The sequence below is a fragment of the Hermetia illucens genome, chromosome 2, assembly GCF_905115235.1.
Source record: "Hermetia illucens chromosome 2, iHerIll2.2.curated.20191125, whole genome shotgun sequence".
NCBI classification, from domain to species: domain Eukaryota; kingdom Metazoa; phylum Arthropoda; class Insecta; order Diptera; family Stratiomyidae; genus Hermetia; species Hermetia illucens.
The window spans coordinates 166,431,916-166,455,887 of NC_051850.1; the positions used below are offsets into that span (position 1 = coordinate 166,431,916).

General features: G+C 41.6%; 2 protein-coding genes across 2 annotated transcripts; both read left to right on the forward strand.

Moving 5' to 3' along the window:
- Window positions 1-2,961: 2,961 nt before the first annotated feature.
- Window positions 2,962-3,960, forward strand: LOC119648169 (dosage compensation regulator-like). Its single transcript, XM_038049748.1, has 2 exons — window positions 2,962-3,108; window positions 3,174-3,960. Exons 1-2 carry the CDS (start codon window positions 3,027-3,029, stop codon window positions 3,722-3,724), a joined length of 633 nt encoding a protein of 210 aa, XP_037905676.1. The 5' UTR covers window positions 2,962-3,026; the 3' UTR covers window positions 3,725-3,960.
- LOC119648168 (dosage compensation regulator) lies at window positions 3,599-13,396 on the forward strand. Its single transcript, XM_038049747.1, has 6 exons — window positions 3,599-3,657; window positions 8,874-8,944; window positions 9,125-9,446; window positions 10,403-11,614; window positions 11,676-11,832; window positions 11,896-13,396. Exons 3-6 carry the CDS (start codon window positions 9,141-9,143, stop codon window positions 13,314-13,316), a joined length of 3,096 nt encoding a protein of 1,031 aa, XP_037905675.1. The 5' UTR covers window positions 3,599-3,657; window positions 8,874-8,944; window positions 9,125-9,140; the 3' UTR covers window positions 13,317-13,396.
- The last annotated feature ends 10,576 nt before the right edge of the window (window positions 13,397-23,972 follow it).

A 23,972-nucleotide genomic window follows, 5' to 3' on the forward strand; every position in this document is an offset into this window, starting at 1 on the left:
TGCCATAATAAATTTGAAAAAGGGAGTGAAATACACAGATTATCACCGCCTAGGACTCTTCAAGCTATAACACAAGTCATAGTTGACTATGTGATAGTCTGACGACTGAGAATTCTCAGCCCTTTACAAACCACAATTTAAAGGATGTGGAGTGAGAGATAGGATACAGGGAATTGAACATGGCATAATGAATTTTTCCGGTATAAAAATAGATAAACCCAAATATCCAGTAACAGAAACTCTAACCAAAGTCAATACTTTCAAACCAAACAGTTTATACTAACAACCAAAAGCGCTGGCATTTTAATCAAGTAATTTAAAGTGGAGCATGTAATTGCGAATATATCTTCTTCTCAACCAAGAAACAACTGTACCTACGTTTAATATAAAATAACGAAAAAAGTGAAGCTATATTCAAACAAAAAAAAAGAAGAGAGAATTGTAGTGGCCTCGACTTCGCGGCAGGGAACGGAATCTTATTCACCTTTTTCTGAATTAATTTGCTCAAATAATGCATTCTATAATGTGCAATTACCTTAACTTTCGCCGCAGATTGCACATTATTGAATGCATTCGGACAAATAGTAGTTGCATATGTTGCACCATGAATTGTTGGAGTTCAAGGTGAGCGGTTGATGGGTGGACAGTAAGGAAACGGGCGGATTCTGGAAGAAGATTTGGATTTGTCGGTGTCGTACCTGCTTGGTGCCGAGGCTTTCGATTTCGTTCGAGAAGGACTCGTCAGGTTATAAAAGTTCTTTTTATATGGTTCGTGGTGCGCCTTCGACTTACGACTGCACGCGCGCAATCGAACCTTTTTTTATTTTCCAGGTTTAGCTCGCCTTTATTAGTTTATTTCGTTAGGCCGTCGCGAATTCCCTTGTTCCTTATGTCATTTTTAGATCTGGTGCATACTTACGCATCGATGTAGATATGTTGATTTTGTACAAATAACACGTGAGGGATCAAATCACTCAAGGCAGGTTCTTTACAGAATTAACCTACGTTCAAAAAGAAAAGAAATAGGAAGTAATATACAAACAAAGAAAGTGTATACAATGTGGAATCTGAAACCCTAGAAAAATTAAAAGGTTTTTGCTCCCCAAATACACTCCAAGTTTCCCGTAAAAACCACTGATGGCAAAATTCCATTACAACTCGAAAAATTAACACAACATACAAAGTATATACTAGTGGAACAAACTGTTTCGATGTTTCACTCGTCGCCGTAGAAAAAGAGAACAAAGTAAATAAAAATCAAAGAGGAAAACGTGAGAATCCCCAAATCCTTGTCTGGAATCCGTAAACGAGATGAGAACGCGCCATGGAACTGCGACATCCAACATCCAGTGCTCCGCACCAATCCTCCTACAAAAAAGAAGATGAGGACAAAATCACGACGAAGGGAAAGTATTGAGAACAGCCAAGTCTTACGTTACGTCACACACCCCTGTCTCCAACCAAATGCTCGCCTTCCCCGCTGGCAACGAAGAAAAGGCATCTATTCAATATACCATGATGATCAAAATGCCAATAGAAGACGACAGACAAGCACTGCCACCACCAAACATATAAAAAACAGTTGATTCAACTTATCGGTTTAATCACAATTTGCCAGTTTTCGAAGGGAATTACAACTGAACTGGTTAAATATGGAGGCGACCAATTATACCAAGCGCTTCATCAGCTCGTGCTCAAGGTGTGGGACAGCAAATCAATGCCTGATGGTTGGCAAAAAGGCATTGTCTGCCCCATACCTAAAAAGCGACATATCATATAGTGCAGCAATTATAGAGGTATCACCTTGCTGAGTGCTATTTATAGGATATTCTCCGTTTTTTTTTGCTAGGTCGGTTAGCCCCACAGACTTAAAGACCTATGATAGCATAGCTAGGGTACTAACTTGGCTGATGTTAACCAATATGTGAGGTCAGATGAAAGCAGCAGGATCACTCTCGCGATTATTCAAGATTAAAAACGGTCTAAGACGAGAGGATGCTCCATCATACATTCTCTTTAACCTGGCTATGTAAAAAATCATCCGCATAGACGTGGCAAACCTTGCATCAGATGTAGCGATGGCGTAGATCTAGATGTTAGACACCTTTAAGCGATATTGAATTGATGGACCTCGGGACTAAACCGGGATGTCTGGAGTTTCTTATTAGAATAATAATAATGGGATAATGAATATTCCATCGTTCAATCCTCAACCTGGAAAATCATGTCTGCTCTCTTCTCAAACTGTAGGAAAAGTACAATTAGGTGGGATTTAGTATGGTGAACTTATAGCAACTATTTTGAGCGTTCACATGTACTTTTTTTTATCAGCTGGCCTGATTATCCAATCTATAATTTTATACAGTACCAATGTAGATACACTGCCCAAAATTACACCACAAGGAAATTTCGAATCGTCGTCGCCTGCTACTTTTTTCATTGGTGAACTGCATCAAGTTGGTGTTCATATCCTAATAAACCTTTCTTAAGAAATAACTTTTAGTTTTTTTTACTTTAATCCACTAAGGGTTAATAAGATATAATGAGAAGAGAAGGGTCTTTTGAATTTTCCTTGGAGGTTTAATACAGTTACGCTTAATATAATATCTTAGTTTACTCCAACAGTTGGATCATATCTAAATGTAGGAATAGCACGGATGATATTTCAATACTAAATACATACTTATTGGAATCTTCGAAGCTGACGTACATTAATTTAGTATAAAAATATATTAAATTTGAACTTAAACGAAAACAAAACAAAGTGTATATTTGTTCTCTGTTTAAATGAAGCACATATAATCAATAAATATTTAATATTATTACCCACTAATCGATGTCATGATTAGCCCCGGATAGTAACGATTTTTTTCGAAATTTCCCCTTACGTCAAATTTCCCTACAGCAGGTATTTTTCTTACAGTGGTTGGACAGCATAAATGAATGGAACAGAGAAACTGGAACACGAAGGTTGTCACTTCTCGATTCTTCCTTGTTCTGAGTGCTTCGGCGAATTTTTCCTCGACATGTCGCAAGATATTAAATCGTTTTTCCATGAGTGGTGTGCGAAAAACCGGGTTGAACCAAACTACGAGGTTCGACCAACCGGTAAGTAAAGAGAAACAAACAATATTTTGCTCGCCGGCTAACCACATTAACCTTTATTTTGGTAGGTCCTAAGCATCGGCAACGTTTCTTGTGTGAAGTTCGTGTTAATGGCTTCCCTTACGTTGGGGCTGGAAATTCTACGGTGAAAAAGGATTCGGAGAAGAATGCTGCTCGCGATTTTGTTCAATATTTAGTGCGAAGTGGAAAAGTGCAAAGTAGTGATGTGCCGGCGGAAGCATCAGTTGGAGTGGGACCGGAACGCGTCTCGACACCACCCCCGCCCAGCATGGGTGGCGGAGGGGATCACCATCAGGCCAACGTGTTTAGAGACGGAATGGGACCTCAAGATCTGGGAAACGCGTATCGACCGTTTATCGATCGGGCCCAAGAGCAGAAAAAAATGGAGGAGGCGGAAGGTGTGGATGTGAACGCGACGATCCATGGAAATTGGACGATTGAAAATGCTAAGGCGAAACTCCATCAGTACATGCAAATGAACAAAATCTCGGCGGATTATAAATATTCGCCGATTGGGCCGGATCATGCAAGGTATCAAACGGTTCGAGCTGGAATTGTTGACAACGAGCCTCTTAAGATCATAAAATGTTTATCATAATTTTACTGCCCGCATTGAATTGAAATCAACAAGTCAATGTTGGTAGACAGAATTGATTTTATGTTTAGTTTAGTGTGTGGGTTTGTAGTTGCAGCCAGGAAGTTTTGGAGGTTTAACACATCGTTCAATAAGTCCCGGGACTAACTATGAAAACAACATTTGATTGGCAAAATTCTTTATTATTCATCAACATAATCTCCTTCAAGGGTTATACAATCATTCCAACGCTTCTCTAACTTTTCAATGCCATGTTTGTAGAACGATTTGTCTTTTGACTCAAAATGAGCTTCAGTAGCAGCGATCACCTCCTCATTTGATCCAAATCTTTTTCCCTGGAGCATCTTTTTGAGATCCGCAAAGAGCCAGCAGTCGCTGGGGGCCAGATCCGGCGAGTACGGAGGATGAGGAAGCAGTTGGAAGCCTAATTCGTTGAATTTGGTCATCGTTTTGATTGACTTGTGGCACGGTGCGTTGTCTTGATGAAAGATGACTTTCTTCTTCTTCATGTGTGGGCGTTTTTTTCGCTATTTCGGCCTTCAAACGATCCAATAACATCATGTAGTAGTCGCTATTGATGGTTTTTCCTTTTTCGAGGTAGTCAATGAAAATTATACCATTCGCATCCCAGAATACGGACGCCATCACTTTGCCGGCCGGCTGTTGTGTTTTTGGACGCTTCGGGCGGCTTTACCGGTCGTACGCCATTCAGCTGACTGCCGACTTCTCCGGAGTGAAATGGTGAATCCATGTTTCGTCCACTGTCACATATCGACGCAAAAAATCCTGTTTATTGCGAGTAAACAGAGCCAAACAGCTCTCCGAATCATTGATACGTTGTTGCTTTTGTTCCATTGTGAGCAAACGCGGCCGCCATTTGGAAAAAACCTTTTTCATAGGCAATTTTTGGTGCAAAATGTAAATGCACTACCAGTTGACATGTTCACCATCTTAGCTATCTCGCGCACTTTCATTTTGCGGTCACCCATCACGATTTTCAATACTTGCTTGGTGTTTTCGGGAGTTACTCCCTCATTTGGCCGACCCGAACGTTCCGCATCATTTGTATCAGCACGACCGCGTTTCACGTCGAAAACCACCGACAAATGGTTGTTTTCAACGGAGTAGAGTCCGGATAACCTTTTTTCAAGCCATTGCTGAGCTTGACCAGTGTTTTTTCCCCATTAGAAAACAATGTTTTATCAACATGCGAAACTCGTTTTGGTCCATTTTTTCACGATTGCAAAGGTAGCGTCAGTTTAACCACTATAGCTTTCTTGGTTATGTTTCGAATTACATCAAATTTTGACACATCTTATCTAAAGGTTGGTACTTCTGAACCTTGGTATATAGATGGCATTATTAGCGCCATTTCTACGCTAGTCCCGGGATTTATTGAACGATGTGTTATGATCTACAGTCAGTCATAACGAAAATTTTGTCCACATTGGGTCATATCTGAAGCCTGAGATAGTTACTTTGATAGCTAGGTGGAAATTACAGAAAAGGCACTCACTTGTCTCATCATCGGCACTTGGAAAAGTCGTGTAGGGTAAGCAAAGTTATTCGGTCTAATTAGGTTTCACGGGCTCCCATGCAAAAGTCCTTTTCCTTAATTTGTGGATTATAGGGCATTTACACATTCTCGTCCTTTTTAACTGTCTGTCCGTCTGTCTGTCACACGCATTTTTAAAAAGGTGCGGAGTGCGGGAGGTTGAAAGTGATCATTTTTTTAACAAACTCATTCTCAGAAACTACCCAACCCAAAAAATTTGAAAAAAATCAGGGGGTTGCCACTATTTGGTGCCTAGGCTCCGAAATACCTTACATGCCGATACCTATTCAAATGAATAATAGTACATTACTATAATTTTTAGTAATTCACCCTAAAATCACAAAATGCAATGTAGGCTACAGCATAGAGCATTATCCTACTAAATTTGGTGAAAATCGCGCTATTACTAACCAAGTTATACTAGGTCAAAACTGTCGCTCCTCTGCAAATTCAAGACTATGAATGTCAATATCACTTGGAAGTGGATAATTTCACATAATATATGCATATTTTACGTGCTACATCCTAATGGGACAAATGCACAGTCAAATCTCTCTTTGTAAGTCAGGTTAGTGTAAACATGCGCTTTTTTAAGGTTTTGTTGTAAAGCAAAATCTTATTCAAATCGATTCACGGTCTGTCTATCAATATGTCACACGCACTTTTCTCCAAAACGGCTAAACCGGTTTAAACGAAATTTGGTGGACGGATGGGAACTACGAAATCCCACGAATACAGTGAGTGACAAATTTAGATGGAGTTAAAAAATTTTTTCACCGGATATAGTCGTGTAGGATATCAAAAGAAAGGTTCCGATTAGTACTTTGCGAAACTGACATTAGTTTTGGATAGTGCGTGAGTAAGAAGTCAAAATGTACGCGTTTAAAATGAGACAAGACTCATTTCCGGAAACTACCCAACACAAAAATCCTTTAAAGAAATCAGAGCGGTGCACTTAGATGAACTCTAAGCCTCAAAATATGTCCCATTGCGATATCTGCTCAAATTAACTTACTAATTAGACAGAGATTTACTGAAAAGCTAAAAAATAGAGGGCAATGGAATTTCTAGCTATATGACACGGAGCGGTCGTGCACTCGTCGCTCATTACATCTTTTTCTTCAGCCTTTGTCCTGTTCACAAGCGGGGTCGGCTCGTCGCGATCCGTTTCGTCATTTTATTTTATCAAATGCTTGATCAGGATGTAATCGCGAGGCTTTTAAATCCCCCGGCCGGCTTTTTGGTTGCTTACCATTGACTGCGATGTTCAGACCAATATTGGTAAGTGAATTTTCGTTAGCGTGAATTACGTGACTACACCATCGAAAACGCCTCTCTCGCAGTTTTTCCACGATCGGTGCAACTCCATATCGATCGCGGATATCCTCATTTCGGATGTGATCAAAACATATCACGCCACTAGTCCAATGCCATATCTTCGTTCCCATTACCGCAAGACGCCGTTCATTGTTTTTTATAGTCAGCCAGCATTCGCACACTATAGTTATAGAGTGTGAAAAAGGACGAACTTGCGGTAAATTTTAGATTTGAGACGTTCGCCTATACGTCGATCACAAAAAACACCAGGTTGCGTTAATGCGTGAAGCAATTTCATTACGCACTTCTCCATTGGTTAATAGCATTGAACCGAGGTATTTAAATCGTTCAATTCTGGGCACGTTACTGCCATTGACAGAACTGAGCGGTTTAAACATCTCGAGTGCGTTATGCTCCTTACATAGGGAAATACAAAGCCTTTTATACCTGAAGCGTCAAGCTTCCTGTTTCCCGGCTTGTTTGATATTTGATAAGCCTACAGCAGCGAGGCAGGCAGAAAGAAGGACTATCTGTGACAACCGGGATTCGAACCCGTAGCAATGAGTTCAATAAACTAAATTATCGTGTCGTTAGGTTGGTGCAACTTTTATTTACTTTGTGGACTAACTTTACTGTGATAATTAAAGAGTTTTATTGGTGCTCCTAAATTGTTAATAGCTCTTAAAGACTTCGATGAAATGATACCTAAAAAAGTATTTTTCTTGTCACAACCAATATACGATGTTCCTGATGATGGATGTTTCACGTGTAAAAAGTTTTCTGTTTCGTCATGTGAGAAACCATGAGTGCACAACAGTTTCGCTTGTAAATACAGTGAGCAAAAGTGAAATCTGGATGCCGTCATGCGAAATACATAAGGACTCAAGAAGGAGGTAAAAGGAGTTGTATGTGTTCTGATTTTTTACAAGGATGTTTCGTACACGAGGAAATATAAAATAAAATCCTTGCTGATGGTGAAAAACAAAGGAAATTTTATTTTCGTGAGCAAAATTTAGGTCCGGATAGGGCCAAAAATTGTAATAATGACATAGTAGTTCCACCGTATTGGATCTGGAAACAGTTCAAATGGTTCCTATAAGTACTGAACAATTTTGGAAGTGATCAGGGGACTGCCCAATACTTCCAATGCAACTTGATTATCGCTACGGATCGCGATGGGCCTGCCCTTCAACCCGTCAATCACCCAAGCTGTCGCTTTTAGGATCGCATACACTTCAGCCTGAAAGATCGTTGCACATTATCCCAAGAGAAAAGCCGAAAGGTAGACTCATGTGTTCTGATCGTTTCAAGATGGCTTCATATCTTCTACCAAACATGCATGGGGATCCGAGAATCAGAAGGCATTGCAAAAACTGGATTTAGTTCTCCCAATAACTTTTCCAATGCTATGTGTCCCCGCGTTCATTGACCTGAGACCGGATTCTTGAAATAATTGACTCCTTTCCCTCTCGCCCATTTGCATATCAAAACTAATGCATGCTTCGAAAATTGCTTCTCGATATTTTTCATTTGATATCCTACATGGTAATATTCGGTGAAAAAACATATTGCATCCTTCTTTTAGGTTTATGTGGACCCCTGTTTAGTTCAATGTTTAGCGATGTTCACAATTCCATTCTTTCTACCGAATTTTATATCAATAAGTATAACTGTTTCTGCGGAAAGTGCGTCTGACAGACAGGTAGTCAGTGAACCGATTTTAATAAGGTCTTGTTTTCAACAAAACCTTAAAACGGACTGGGGAAAAGTAGCTTCTTATATGATTCATATATCAGTATGTTATTTTCATGACTTAAGATGAAGCAATCTCGTGTGTTTCCATCGGAGTCAGATATTATTAGCCCTTCCCGAATTTGCCTGTTCTTCACTTGTCACAAGCGACTTGACATTAACTTCAGACCTAACCCCACCTAACCTTAGCTACTGAAAAATCGGGAATTTTTCTCTTATATAGAAAGAAATCAAGTTTCGTTATGACACACTGTGTCGATCAATAAAACCTCATTGAAAAAATCCTTCAAGAAACTAAGCAGAATCGAACCTAAACACTAAACAATTTACACCACCGTCTTTTTTTCGAATCCAATGGGGTCTTGTTTCTCTGCAATGGTAAAAATTGAGCCTGAAAATATGATACTTAATTTTTGTGTGAATATCTGGATATGTTTTCCAAGATGATCGCACAAAATAAGAAATGAACGCTTGCATATATGCATAAATTGGTAGTCAGTTCGTAATCATCTTCACCTCTTTTTATAGAATGGAAGTGAATGCTGATCATGGCGTCAGAAATCCATAGTAGCAGAGAGATAAGACCCCTTTACTGGAAGGTACAGTTTTATTTTATTATTTTATCTTTGATTATAAGATGTCTCATAAAGTGTGAATCCAATATTCATAAGATTGTTTTAGTAGAAAGGCAAACAGTTAAGTAGAAACCACTTCAAGTGGTTTCTCTGGCAAAGCCTTTCATATTCGAGCCTATAAGTCATCATTTCCAACGTTTTCAGGAGTTTTGTTGCTGAAATGCGTATTTTCGTTCGTGAATTAAAACGAACCGTAATAGGTCGTGAAACTGGATCAAGCAAGCAATCGGCCAGCAAATCGTGTGCTCTGTCTCTAGTTCGTCAACTGTATCATCTTGGCGTGATCGATGCTTTCACAGGTACTCTGAAAAAGAAGCCGGATGAAGAGCAAATGAAACCATATCCTGTCAATATTGATCCCCAATTAATGAATCAAGTCGATCAATGTATAAATGAATTAGGTCTTGACGTCATTAATCTCAGCAATGTGAAACCAGATCCAGAAACAAATGCAGTTTGCGTGATGGTAAGTTTTTTTTTAAAGGATTTAGATTATATTGGGGTGGGGAGAAAGAAATTTCGCATTTGTGATCGAAATTTGACGCTTAGCATACTTAGAATTATCCGATTTATGTCAAATATGCGCGGTTTTGTCCTCACAGTAGAGAACCGAATTGAGAGTCTGGCCATAGCTCATAATGGATGATTCCCTGCCAATCCCACCAAACACAGCAAAACCTTCCTGGCCGTCAATCTGGGCTTGGCGATGATTTGAGCCGGCTCGTCGCGCTTCGATCACGATCTTTTTCGCTTGAGGTTGTCGTACATGACCCACTTTTCATCACCAGTCACCATTCGTTCCGTTTCAGTCCAGCTTTTTTGGGAAACCAATTTCTCTGTAAATGGTTCCAAACGGTTTTATGGTCTATACCCAGTTCCTGGCCAATAGAGCTAATGCTCATATGCCGGTCTACTTGGATGATTTCCACGATTTCATCGGTTTTTACGACGTTTGCCCTACCAGTATGGGGTGTATCTTCGACATCCACTACACCAGAAAGAAATCGATCGAACCAACGCTGTGTTGTGCAATTGTTACAGTATCGGGCCCATAAACTTCACAAATTTTTCCGGCCGCCTTCGTTGCACTTTTACTTCTCAGGTTGTAAAAACGTAAAATATGACGAATTTCTTGCTTGGTGGACTCCATCTTTGACGCGTACGAACGTACGATCACCACAACACTGTCACTGAGACTTGTAGCACAGGTTGTCGTCTTCAAATCGCCGTATAGTATGACCCGATGCGATAAGTACAACACAAGATACTAAACGTATCGCCATCTATTGACAAAATATGACATTTCTTTTTCCCCAATCCAATATAATCATGGGAAAGTGTTTTCTTTTATTTTGCTGTAAACATAGATACGTAGGTCATTTGCTTCCACAATCGTTAGTTATTGTTTCTTTTTTTTTGTAGTCACAAAAAATGGAAACGAGAAGATCCATCAATCCAAACCAACAAATGGGCTCTGTAATTCCATGGGCTCCACCGCAGCCTAATTGGCATGTTTGGAATGCATGCAATATTGACGAAGGATACTTAGCTAATACAAGTTTAGATCAATTAAGTGAGGATCTAGAACGACAGATGCGCGAAAAAAGAATGCACGATCAGGAATATCAGCGCTTCTTAGAATTCCGACAAACATTGCCAATAGCATCCTTACGAAATGATATCATGACCGCTATCAATGACAATCCGGTTGTGATTGTGCGAGGCAACACAGGATGCGGAAAAACAACTCAAATCGCACAGTACATATTGGAGGACTACATCTCCTCCGGGCAAGGGGCCCATTGTAATATTTACATAACGCAACCACGGCGAATTAGTGCCATTTCTGTTGCAGAGCGTGTCGCTAACGAACGGGCTGAAAATCTTGGTGAATCAGTTGGATACTCGGTTCGTTTCGACTCTATGACTCCACGTCCTTATGGAGCAATTTTGTTCTGCACGATTGGTGTCTTGCTACGAAAATTGGAAGCTGGGTTGCGAGGTGTTTCTCATATCATCGTCGATGAAATCCACGAGCGCGATGTGAATAGTGATTTCTTGTTGGTTGTATTACGTGATATGGTCCACACTTACCCTGACTTGAGAGTCATTTTGATGTCCGCCACAATTGACACAACTCTTTTCGCTGAATATTTTGGCGGTTGTCCTGTTCTTGAAATACCCGGTCGTGCCCATCCAGTTCAGCAAATGTTCTTAGAAGATATAATCGAGCTTACCAAATTTGTACCATCACAAGAGAGCCGGAAACGTAAACGAGACCAAGAGAAAGAGGACAAAGAAGAAGGCGTCTTTGATGAAAATGATCAAAATCTTAACAAAGTTGTTGATCCAAAATATTCAGAACAAACACGCACGACAATGGCTCAACTGTCTGAATCAGAATGTAGTTTTGAGCTTATTGAAGCCATCTTGAATATCATCCGACAGAAAAATATCCCTGGAGCGATTCTAGTCTTCTTGCCGGGTTGGAATTTGATTTTCGCCCTGATGAAGTACTTGCAAAATAGTCCAGTGTATGGTAGTTCGGCGTATCGGATCCTGCCATGCCATTCGCAAATCCCACGAGAAGATCAGAGGAGAGTGTTCGAACCAGTGCCGCAAGGTGTTTCGAAGGTGAGAGGGTTTTCTTTTTAACATGGTTGAGAGTGGCCAATTCAATTCATATCTGTTTCAGATTATCCTTTCTACAAATATCGCTGAGACATCAATAACCATCGACGACATCGTCTATGTTATTGATATTTGTAAGGCTCGAATGAAGATGTTTACGTCCCACAACAATCTAATCAGTTACGCCACAGTTTGGGCCAGTAAAACCAACCTGGAACAACGTAAGTATAGGGAGTCCTTTTCATATAGTTACTTAACATTAAAACCTTCATAACTTCGGATAGGCAAAGGACGTGCTGGTCGAGTCCGACCCGGATACTGTTTCACACTTTGCTCCCGAGCCCGTTACGAAAAACTGGATGACAATTTGACACCGGAAATGTTCCGTACTCCTCTACACGAACTTGCATTGAGCATCAAACTCCTTCGTCTTGGATCAATTCATCAGTTCCTCTCAAAAGCAATAGAGCCACCACCACTTGATGCTGTAATCGAAGCAGAAGTTTTGTTACGCGATATGAAATGTTTGGACGAAAAAGATGAACTGACACCACTAGGAAGGATTTTAGCGCGACTACCAATTGAGCCACGCCTAGGAAAAATGATGATTTTCGGTTGCATATTTGGAGTTGGCAATCCGTTGGCAGCCATGTCGTCATATTCAAGCACGTTTGCTGAGATATTCACGTTGGACATTGGACAAAGACGTTTAGCGAATCATCAGAAGGCATTAGCTGGTAAAAGATGTTCCGATCACATCGCAATGTTGGTTGGGTATCAAATGTGGGAGAGAGCTCGTAATAAGGGTGAAGACGAAGAGATACGATTCTGCGAGTGGAAGGGACTCCAACTTCCTACAATGCGAATGATATCTGAGGCCAAGCGACAACTCTTGGAGCTTCTTAATCAAGCAGGATTTCCGGAAGAGACAATGCTCGATATTGATGTCGATGCAAACAGTGACGACAGTCCTGATCTTGATACATCGTCAGCATTGCTCTGCTCAGGACTATATCCCAATGTTTGCATGCACAAAGAGAAACGCAAAGTGCTTACAACCGAGTCGAAAGCGGCGCTTCTTCATAAAACGTCTGTAAATTGCAGCAATTTGGCCATCACATTCCCATATCCGTTCTTTGTTTTTGGTGAAAAGGTGCGTACAAGAGCTGTCTCTTGCAAGCAACTCACTATGGTCCCACCGATTCCGTTGATACTTTTTGGCTGTCGTAAGATTGATCTAGTTGATAATAACACTATTCGATTGGATAATTGGCTGAACTTTGAAATGGATCCCCTTCACGCAATCAAGTTGGCCGCATTGAGACCAGCTCTTGAGGAGTTGATAACGCGAGCGTGTGATGCTCCCGATGAGATATTGAATTTCGAACCGCCATTATTGAATCTTGTGAAGACAGTCAAGGAACTATGCAGAATGACAACTGGTGATTACAATATTACTCGCGAGACGGGAATCTTGCCTGTGCAGCAAAGATCGCTAGGTGGGCCAGGAGGTCGAGGCGGTGGCAAATTCAGTAGGCCAAACTCTAATAGCGGAGGTGGTAGCTTTGGGGGCGGATTTGGTGGAAATGGTGGAGGAAATCGCTTCGGCCGCAACGGCGGATTCGGTGGTGCACGGAATGGGAATTTTGGTGGCGGCCGGAGGGGCGGCGGTGGTTGGATGTCTGGAAATCGCCAAAGATTTTAAGAGCTAAAATCTCATTAATATTATTTTGGATTTTACATTCGATGTATTGTAATTTTAATTACTTAAAATAAATTTTAGAGTGCAAATTTTGTGGTTTTATTTTTGTTTGTATAGCGGAAGGATATGTTCTTGACGCTGGCTTCGTAACTGTCACGTTATATTAACTAGTGAAGGTCGACTGGTCGGATCTCATTAAGTGTAAAGGAAGGAACAAATACGTTCAAATTTTCCTAAGGATCGTTTGGGACAATTGCTCATTTCAATGCAAGTAATTATCGGCGTCCAACTAAGAGTCAATGATTACAAAAATCGTCAACTAGAACGCGATAGCAGAAAAAAAGATAAAAGTTGACTTACCACTTTCACAGATGTCTCAAGGACTAGGTGGCCTGAGCTAGTTATGCTTCCGATTAAGATTGCATAATGCGGCAAGTCCTCATCGGATCGGCGCACACTGGGACCTTTTCTTCGAAAATAGCGCTCAAAACCTCAATTTTAATTTCACGTTATTTTGAACTTATTATATGACTGAAACAATGTATACAATTCGGCAAATCATGAGGTAAATGGGTTTAGTCCCAATTGTTTACTTTCACCACTTTTAGTCCTTGTCATTTCCCGTTGGTATTAGACTTAATTATTACATATATTCGAACTGGCACAAGCAAATATTCGTCAGTTGCCTATCTTTCGCAAGTTCTTCTTCAAATTACTATGGCGAGTTCTAGTAATGGTATGTAATACATTAAAATACAAAAAACACATTTTAATGGCGAAATTAGGGAGAAATTTGCATTCAAATCTGACCAATGAATTTTATTTTTGAATGTGAATATTTCAATTTTGCGCAAGGCGATTTCAAATCCGCCAATGTAGTGTTACAATAGAAGGTTCAAATAAATTAAATGTGAAGGAAAAAGTGAAATCCCCTTGCGCAAAATTTAAAAATTGAAAAAAATAAATTTAGTGTGAAAAATTTGTGCAGTGGTTTTGCTCTATTTTAGATGATTCTTGCACTCAAGTTTCCATGACAAGGAAGAAAATGTGCGAAATATTTTTCCAAACCAAACAAACATCATTTGAAGATGCTTGGAAGGTCATTTGTCAAAAAGTACCGTCACAAGTTAATTGCCTGAATCCGCACAACATAACTTCAAAAAATTTTAAATCGAAATTAAAGTGGATATGTAGACAAAAGGACCGCTTTTTCCATACAGAAAAGAGATGGCTAGAAGGGTCCTGAATACTTTAAACCAACCGACATTCAAGAGGTGGTTGCGGTCAGCCGCTATTAGATTTCCAAGCAAGTAGCGTGCAGACGAAACATAGGAAAACAGCAGCGTGTTGAAAATCACCCGGATGTTTTAGCTTATGGTATGTAAATGCAATTGAGGGCGAGCGGTAGAAAATTTGCAGCATACGTGGTGAAGAAAGTAACCGAACTACCAGGATTTGCTCAAAAACATATAAAAGAAATATGTCCAAAAGTCAAAATATTTGCCAGTAACTGATGACCTGTCTATGATAATTACAGCTGAATTATCCAAAAAACAATATAACGTAATCCGAAGTTATGCGAAGCAAATATTCACGCCTTACAAACTTGTCCAAAAAGAAAAATAAAAATGTTATCCAAAAAACATTTCGTTGAAAGAAAGTGAAGCTGAGGTACCGATACAATCAATTTTAGACCATACTGCCTGTCGGCTACTGTCAGCTCAAAAAGATATCATTAGAAGTTTAGATCCTCGGATTCTCTAACCCTACTTTTAAAGTCGAGTTTCGATAGTAGTTCCAGTCATCCCCAGTACAAACAAAAATTCGTATCAGAACTTCACAACAATAACGATGGATGATAAAGAATAATCTGTGGCGCATAAAGCCAGATTCACAATGGTAAATTATGCAATGCCTTAAGTGAGACTAAATCTTCTCTCCCATGCTATTTATGCGATCTTAAGATTTTAACAATTTACAACAAATGTTATCCAGAAGTGTCAATGATGGCTTCTTGTCGTTTGGTCAGTGTTACACTCATGGATAAAAGCATTTGAATTTTTACTGCAACTAACATAAATTATCGATTAAATTTTCGCGAATCACAAAAGGAACCGAAGATATTGTTGAGAACAACAAAAAAATCCTTCAAGAAAAATTGAGGAAAAAAATGTCCGCAATAATCGACCAACCCTGGACCTGGAGTCAGGAAGTTTTTAAAGAAGAAGAAGAAGAATCCGCAACTATCTCTGGAGTTGAAAAAGAACTTATTAGGCGGTTTTATATGATTCTAAAAACAATTTCAAGTAGTTTCCATATAAATAAACAAAATTTATTGTTTAGGAACGGCCAAATTATACATACGCTTATATGCAGGGAACTAGCGAGTCCGACTGTGCATAAGATTTTAATTCACAGCCTAGAAATTATTTCGCACCCATTGTTATCAATCGGATAGCTCAGCAAGGAATCACAAGAAGCCCGAAACAAAGATTTTAAGGCCTGCAGGGAATATTTTAGCCGAAAGGCTTCAAGGCTTCACAATATTACAGACACCTTCAATAGACTCTTAATTTCTTCTGATCCCTTTATTACTAACCTGCGAAAACTACCAACTTTAAAGGGAAATCATTCGATAGGGATGTTTGTGATACAATATGTTAACGGTGGACTTGGATAATTCAGCTCCCTCAGTACAAGACCTTCAAATCACGGATTCTGATGATTCCGTCCTTAATTAGATTCAAAATTTATTATTGGCTCTAAAAAGAATCACGTGGAATTAAATATACATTTCTATTTTTTCCTATTTTTTTTATTATAATCATTTTTTATTGAAATAATCCTTATCTTAATATTTTACTTTACATAACAACTGAACCAAGCTTTAAAAATATGTTAAATGCTCTAACGTTTTTCATTTTTATTGTTTCAAATTTCTGCGTTCTACATACATATATATTATGCGAAATTACGTCTTTTTATAGTTTATCCACCCTTTTATCCCATTATTTATTATTTACAATAAGATTCTAACACGAAAAAAATTGTTTTGAAGTTTTGAGCACGAGCGCCCTGTAAAGGCCCCAGTGTGCGGCGGTGGCCGCTGGAAATCATCATGCATAGGGCCGAGCTGGTAGTACATTGATTCAACTGATGTTAATCAGTTAACGTGCTGGTTATGTGTTAAGGGCAAATATTATAGATCTGGTGTGGGATCAACCGAAGCACCAGCCCGAGGATCATCTTCCCTGCAACAGAAAAAGTGCTAATACGGCCCCAAGCCAAGGTAGGAATAAGCGTACTTTGAATACCTTGGACACCTTCAGTTTCCAGTAAGATCGTCGCATAGATATTTTTCTCGAAGTGCTCTTGGGGCCAATGCATTAATTTCAATTTAAAAACAAAACAAAATGCCGATAGATGATGAAGAGGTGATGATGACAGGCGCATCATCGAAGGACAAGTTGCTGGTATCGAGCCAGGACAAAGTAGCCATCGCGGGCTGTACAGTCAGTACCAGCCGTAGCACCACTGTGCTAACATCAACAACAGGGACCGCCGGAAGCGAGGCAGCAGATGGATTGCTGATCTCCAATTTGGAAACCACGTTCATCGAACTGGGCGTAGCTAGTACCAGCTACAGTATTTCTAACCCCCAACGGTAGGTGTTGGGAAAGCGAAAGAAGTCCACTGGAGTCCTGTTCAAGAGCCTGTACCAGAAGATTATACATACTTGAGGCAAGATTGCGAAAAATAATGAGGTGAGTACTGGGAAACCAGCTTTGCCTTCAAGCATAATCGATCCCAAATGAGTTCGAACAGCAAAACAAGAGGAGCGGAGTGTGTGAGGACTCGGATGCTAAGTAACCTATGAAAATAGTGAAAAAGCAACAGCCGGCCGACGAGGCACGGACTTAAAAACTTTCAGCAAAATGGCCAGGAGTCTGGTGATTTCACTAGCGACAAGCTGGTGTCGTAGGCATGGACCAGTATTCAGGCCCGGCTGTCCGAGGTGGTCATCAAGCATCTCCTGGATGGCAAGCGGGAACAAGGGGTGCTTTGATTTCTCCCAGGTGGCCCTTGGCTTCCATGTCATAGCATGTGTGGGCCTATTTTCACGGGACTTTCTCGATTCGTGCGACGCATGAGAGAACGTAAAGTTCAAAGTCATCCCATACGACGGAATTCCCAGCAGATCGGTTGCTCACATCTGGTTGCCGAAGATCCGCATGGATGATAAACAAAGAGGAGGAACTCCAGGTGAGCAGCCGAATAAAGTACTGGATAAGGCGGATTATAAAGTTTGGTTTAGAATCAGGAACGCAAAAGTGAAAATGTTCAGTTCTGCAAAACTGGCCGAAGGCCTGGACCCAGTCGACACGGCCAACGAGTTTTGGAGGAATTAAGCGACAGTCCGACTGGGACTTATGAACCTTCTGCGCAAGCTGGATGTAGTGCAGTTAAATCTGCAGCACGCGAAGTGCGTCTCAGCTAATCTGCTGGCCTTCCTCCTAAATAAAGATATCGGTGTCGCCTTAATACAAGATCCCTGGATCTGAGGAGTGCGAACCGGCGGGGCTCCAAAGTAAATACTGCAATTTATTCCATAGCACAAGAGACTTAGGGCATGAGAACGTGCATACACTATCTCCTTGGTTTACATGGCCCACGACAGATCAGCTCCATCAGAAAAACTACAACATTTGGCGGCTTCCATCGCAGCAAAGAAGACCAACCTGTTGATAGGCTGCAACGCCAATGCAGGGCATACGCTTGGGGGTAGCTTGGAATTCGAGGGGAGTCTCTCTTCTTTATTATTAACACAAATCTATTAGTGTGTAACAGCGGCAGTACACCAACCTTCCATTTTCGCAGTTCGGAGAACTATGACGTTTATTAGGAGGTGCTTGATTTTCTAAGGACAATGGGACTTTCAGAGTGAATAACTGAAGAGTGTCTGACCAGAGATTTTTCTTAGATCACAGCTGGATGTTTTTCAATCTAAATCCAACTGTTGAGTTTTGCAACCGTTTCAGGACTCCCAGGGGAATCGACTGGTGGAAGTTTCGGGGAAAAAACTCTCTCTCTGATAGACGAGCTGGAGTCAAAGTTCATGGCTCTGGAAAAGGCATTCAAAGTGTCGTGCTCTGCTAAATCCAAAAAGAAGACATTGTTACCGTGGTAGAATGAAGAGATCTAGTGTAGGCGCGAAAACTGACAGCCATACAAGAAGTGTTTGAAGAGGTATAAGTCAGCCACAAAGACTGCCAGAAAGCGGGCCTGGCACGATTATTGTCATAACATTGAAAGCACTAGTGAATCTGAAAATTCAGGCCACGGAACATAAGAACCCATTCGTTCTTAAAAGATGAGATCCTGGAGCTGCTAGTTCAGATGCTCGTCAGCGAGAGTGAGAGCCTTGTTTGAAGGGTTTGAAATCTCAGTCGTGCTATTACGTAGCTTACATAACAACGAAATCGATGAGCGACACCATGACCGTCCGGTTGTGGATAAAATCCGCCTCAATAGGTTAGGATGATCCCACCCGAAAAGTCTATAAGGGCAATATCTATGGAATAAAAAGAAGACGAGGCAGACCCTGCCTAAGATAGAGCGATGGCGTAGGTCAGGACGCCAGACAGCTTTTAGGGATATCGAATTGGTGGACCTCGGAGCAAAGCCAGGATGTCTGGAGTTCCTTATTAAGGCAGGCCTAGACTGGATACCGGTTGTTGCGCCGTTGATGATGATGATGATTACCGAGGATAAAATAAATTGGGTTATAAATAACATCTCCGCATATAAAAATCTCCATGCCCAGATGACATAATGCCGGTGGTAGTGGATGGTACAGAAACAGTAATATAGGGTTGTGCTTTGGCTTGTAGAGATTTGCCGGAGATGCATTTCTTTCGGATACGTACCACACTCTTGGAGACGCTCGAACGTGGTTATCGTATCGAAACCGGCCAGGCGCGGCAATGAGTCCGCAAAGGACTTTCGGCCAATCAGTCTCACCTCTTTCGCGTTGAAGGCCCTACAACCCATCCAAGACATACGTGTAAAGACGATTATATGGAAAAAACGCCTTTCTCCGAGTCCCAATACGCCCACCTCAAAGGCAAATCCATTATAAACTGCTTTCCACGAGGCAATTAGCACGGTTGAGAGGTCGCTATACTATCAGCACTATACCCTAGCTACCTTCCTGGATATAGAAGGAGCATTCAACAACGTTAATACTAATGCCATCAAGGAAGCTATATCCAGAATAGAATTTTGTGTGGGGGGGGGGGTATTAGAATGCCTTGAGAGATTGAACACGCAATAAGGTCTGGATACTCTAGGCTCAAGGTCATGTTTGATTAGAAGGCAATGAGGCAGTGGACGAACTGGCCAGGAACGGGGTAATTACGCCTCTACACCGACCAGAAACCTTTTGTGGGATCGGAAACGGGTTCATGACGATGACATTGAAAAATGAAGAGGAACGACTGAGGGAACTATACTGGGCGAACCTATCAGGTATAGAGAAGTCCAAGTTGCTCATGGGGAGATACGAATCCAAGCGTTCAAAGAACTGTTTACACCTCACCTCATTGGTCACTGTCGACTAAACTATACCCTGGGGAAGTTAGGGATATCTACAGCCACTGCTTGCAGGCCTTTGTGTAGTGCGATGACCCCTTCATACATGTTCTGTGACAGTGTCCGGCACTTGTGTAAAGTAGGTTGAGGCACCTGGGAGAATACTTAATATCAGATGCCAAGTTGGAATACTTGGCGGTAGTTAATATATTAAAAGTCCTGCCAGTTATAGGCTTGCTTGACATATTATAGTTAAAAAGTACTCTATAACCAGCAGAAGGAGCCCAATAGTTTTTCTAGGATACAAGACAACTTTCCTAAACAAAATAAAAAAGGGGCGACAATTGCATTACAATGCAGTAGAATCCATTTTTCCAAGGTGGCTGACGAATGGTTCGCCCCAGAAGCACTTGGTGCAGAACAGGAAAAGAGTGCAAGATTCTAAAAACGTCGTGGGGAAGTTGAAGCGTATTTCGACTTACTATACAATGGCGCGATATGTCCCACTGGGATAACCATATAATTAAATTGTCCTAATTACAAACAATTAACTTTTCCGGCTGCTTACATCTTTAATTAATCGTGAAGGACAATTTTCATCAATATTGTTAGGTAGGTTGACTGCACCTTCTCCAAACTATTCCAAGAACCTAAGGTTTTTTTCGAGGGTAGTTTTTCTTAGAGAGGAGGGAAGGGGTGAACTTACGTTACATATTTTCAAGGGCAAGACAATCACATTTACGGAAAGATGACCAGATCAAGGAGCAGTACTCGAGGGTATTCTTCACGAGGGAATTGAAACGAGCCAAGGAGGGTTGGATGAAGTCAAAATCAGAGGAGGAGCGAAGTATAAAGCCTGACAATTTTGCTGCTCGATTGGTGACTTTGAGGTAATGTACGTCGAAACGAAGCGCTAAACCATTAGTAGAACATCAACGAACTAGAGTTTTTAGTTTAGATTGAATTGAAACACGGTCCATAGGGGACAATATAGCAGAAGGCAGCTTAATGTGGGCGGTATAGAGGAAACAAGGGCAAGTAAGGAGGGGGAAGGTCGTTGACAAAAATAAATTAAAAAAGGACCCAGAATAGACCCCTGCAGGACCCCGGAGGAGGAAGAGAAGGAGCGGAATGTGCAGTCATAAAAAAAACGCGGAAGGATCGGTTGGAAACAAGTGGCATGGCGACGCTTAAAAACGAGAGTTTGGATAGAAGTATCCTGTTATTTACAGTATCGAAGGCTTTAGCAGAGTCAGAGTAAATGGAATGCACTTCCTTCCGTGAATTTAGACATTTAGCGCCACTTTTGTGAATGGGGATGATGAGAGCCACTTTGCACAAGCTAGGAAAATGATTCTCATCGAGGCTTTTGTTGAAAACAAAGGATAGAGGAAGACAGATGGGTTGACCACTTTTCAGCAAAAAGAGGTTTGGAAGACAATCGTAGCCAGGGCCGACATTGGCATCAAGTTTGCCAATGAATTACTCGATAAGGAGGGGAATGGTAGGCGATGAGGAGTAGCGGCAAAGTAAATCGCAAGGTAGAAAGGTTTGCGGATTCCACGCTCCAGTGAGCCTTCAACACTGGTCAGATATTCGTTTCTGGACTTACGTATTAAGGATTTGATCGAGGAAAGTAGAGTTTTGAAAAAACTAAGTCAGGATAAGCTCTAGAAGAAATGAACTTCTTCCTCGCAGTGTGTTTTCGACGAAATATTTTGTGAACTTCAGTGGTGAATCAAACAGAGTAAGAGCGTAAGCAGTTAGGAGAAGGGGGGGGGGGGCAGAGAAGAAGATCAGATTAAGTGGTATAGAAGCTGTTGAGTACTTGGCCACACGTTATTGGAGAGAGGAGATTGCCACCAGGGTTGAGTTCAGACCTTCGAAATTTGCCTTACGAAAGTTAAATTCGGTAGGCTTGCGAACCACAGGGGAGTGGAGTCGGGATATCTGAGCATCGAACTCGAGATCAGGATGATGGACGTCAGAGGCAACTTAAGAGGGACATGAAGATAAAGAGTGTGATCTAAGTGGTTTCTAGAAGGGTGGGTGGAGTTATTAGAGAAGGAGGGAAGGCTGGGAATAGTAGGCCAGGAGAGCATAGAAAAATTAAAGTCGCCACAGAGTATGAAAGGAAGTGAGTGGAGCAAAACGTTAGGACAACTAATATCTCGAAGAAATCCTGATACAGAAAAGGGTGCCTGGGCCAAGGAAAATATACAAAGGATATAATAAAGGGGCATACGTTTGGCGGAATGATTCGTATAGTGACAGAATCGTAGGTGGTGGAGGAGGAGGAAAAGATGATTTCGCCACGGAGAGGGAACCTAACAGCTATTAGGGTACCTCCGCCGGTTGTCTTGCCAAGCGCAGTGCAGTCTCTGTCACAACGGAAGACAGAGTAACCTTCGAAGAGCTCGTAATCTAAAATCCTGTCATTCAACCAGGTTTCAGAAATGGAGATGACGTGATTTTGGAATGCTAAGGCATACTATTTGAAATCCGACAGCTTGGTCCATAGACTCGTTGCATTTTGATAAAACAGTGTAAAGTTGTGAAAATCATTTAAATTCTGCGAGGCAGGCGGGCGGGCCGAACATTTTCTCGAAGCTTAGTTCTCTGATAAGGCTTGTCGAAGACCCCCTGTTGCCAAAAGGAAGGTTGGACGATAGCATCCAAGTCGTGGGGATATGTCACTTTGAAGGAAGCTATCACTCGGTCAGGAGGCGTATCCTTCGTCAGCTACACACATGAGAAAGGTGAGAAAGTTGGGTTGGCCTTGCTTCTGATATAGGCCAGAATTTCGTTGGAAGTGGTGGGGTACGCTGGCCTCGATACGGACAGTAGTTGCGGTGGCGAGGCAACGTTCAGCAGGGGGTCGCTTGGGCCACATGAGATTAGGAAGGGGGCGGGGGCGGGGCGTCGACACGGACAGTAGTTGCGGTGGCGAGGCAACGGTCAGCGGGGGGTCGCTTGGGCCACATGAGATTAGGAAGGGGGCGGGGCGTCGACGATGCACAGGAGGACGCGTGCGGTGGCGCAAATGCAGTGACAATAGGTCAATCGCCAGAACTGCGTAGCGCAGTCGATGCTGCTACGGATGTCGTCGGGATGGTATGATGTTTTGAAGACGCACTAGAACAATGCGTGGTAGACAAGTGCGGAGGATTAATTGACCGTGGTGATTAACTTGGGGAATGGATAATCGCGGCCTCTATTGTCATATTCCCTTGAGTTGTTGGTCTCTTGTTTCATTTAATTTATCAGAGTGTAACGATCGATAGAAGACCATTGGTGCATAAATAATCTACTATCAATGAAGAACGAAAAAGCTGACTGACGATTTCGCCCAAGGCAGAGGCAACCCATTAGACGTTGCCTTACCTCTGCCCTGGGAGCAGCGTGACCGAAAGTTACGACAGATGGAAATCGCTCCACTTAAATATAATCGCAAACACGTACCGTCAGTCAGCTTTTTCGTTCTTTTTTTCAAAACTTGGGTTTAACTCAAAAAAGAGGAGTCCGTGGACTACAAAAGAGGAAGTAAGTTGCTTCCCAAGTGGTCCGGTCCGTCACTAAGTTGGTGCGGACTCAGGATTCCCAGCATCCTTAACAAAAATTTACTATCAATGGTTTTTTCTCACCTCGTTGTTTTACGTTGTGGTGGCCTAACCCAACAGTGCTCTTCGTACATGGATTGATTTGTAGACCACAATCAGAGCCCCCGGCTGTGACAAACAACAACAGTAGCAGTCTATACTGAGTGCATAGCATGGTATACAAGACATACTTAAATCCCTACCGAACTAAAGAGTACGGCAGCCGAAGGTCTCTTGTCCGCCATGTAGCCGTAACCACAACCCCCATAAAACTCCCACTAGCTGGCAAACCGTAACACATTTCTCAGAAATCCCCCTGAGACAGATGAACTCGGAAGGATATTCCGGTCACTATTGTACCAGATAACCTCTGGTGAGGCTTCGTGGCCGGAGCCACTTCAGATGAGTTCCGGTGCAGACTCGGGTCTGGTCGCCCAAGGACTTGAAGTATTCGCCTAATGCATCACGA

What these genes read in the sequence shown, in the direction of transcription:
- LOC119648169 (XM_038049748.1), top strand. Translation starts at nt 3,027, where the DNA reads ATGTCGCAAGATATTAAATCGTTTTTCCATGAGTGGTGTGCGAAAAAC. An exon ending in CTACGAGGTTCGACCAACCG is followed by an intron (nt 3,109 to 3,173) that starts GTAAGTAAAGAG and finishes TTATTTTGGTAG; the next exon opens with GTCCTAAGCATCGGCAACGT.
- LOC119648168 (XM_038049747.1), top strand. Translation starts at nt 9,141, where the DNA reads ATGCGTATTTTCGTTCGTGAATTAAAACGAACCGTAATAGGTCGTGAA. An exon ending in CAAATGCAGTTTGCGTGATG is followed by an intron (nt 9,447 to 10,402) that starts GTAAGTTTTTTT and finishes TTTTTTTTGTAG; the next exon opens with TCACAAAAAATGGAAACGAG. An exon ending in TGCCGCAAGGTGTTTCGAAG is followed by an intron (nt 11,615 to 11,675) that starts GTGAGAGGGTTT and finishes TATCTGTTTCAG; the next exon opens with ATTATCCTTTCTACAAATAT.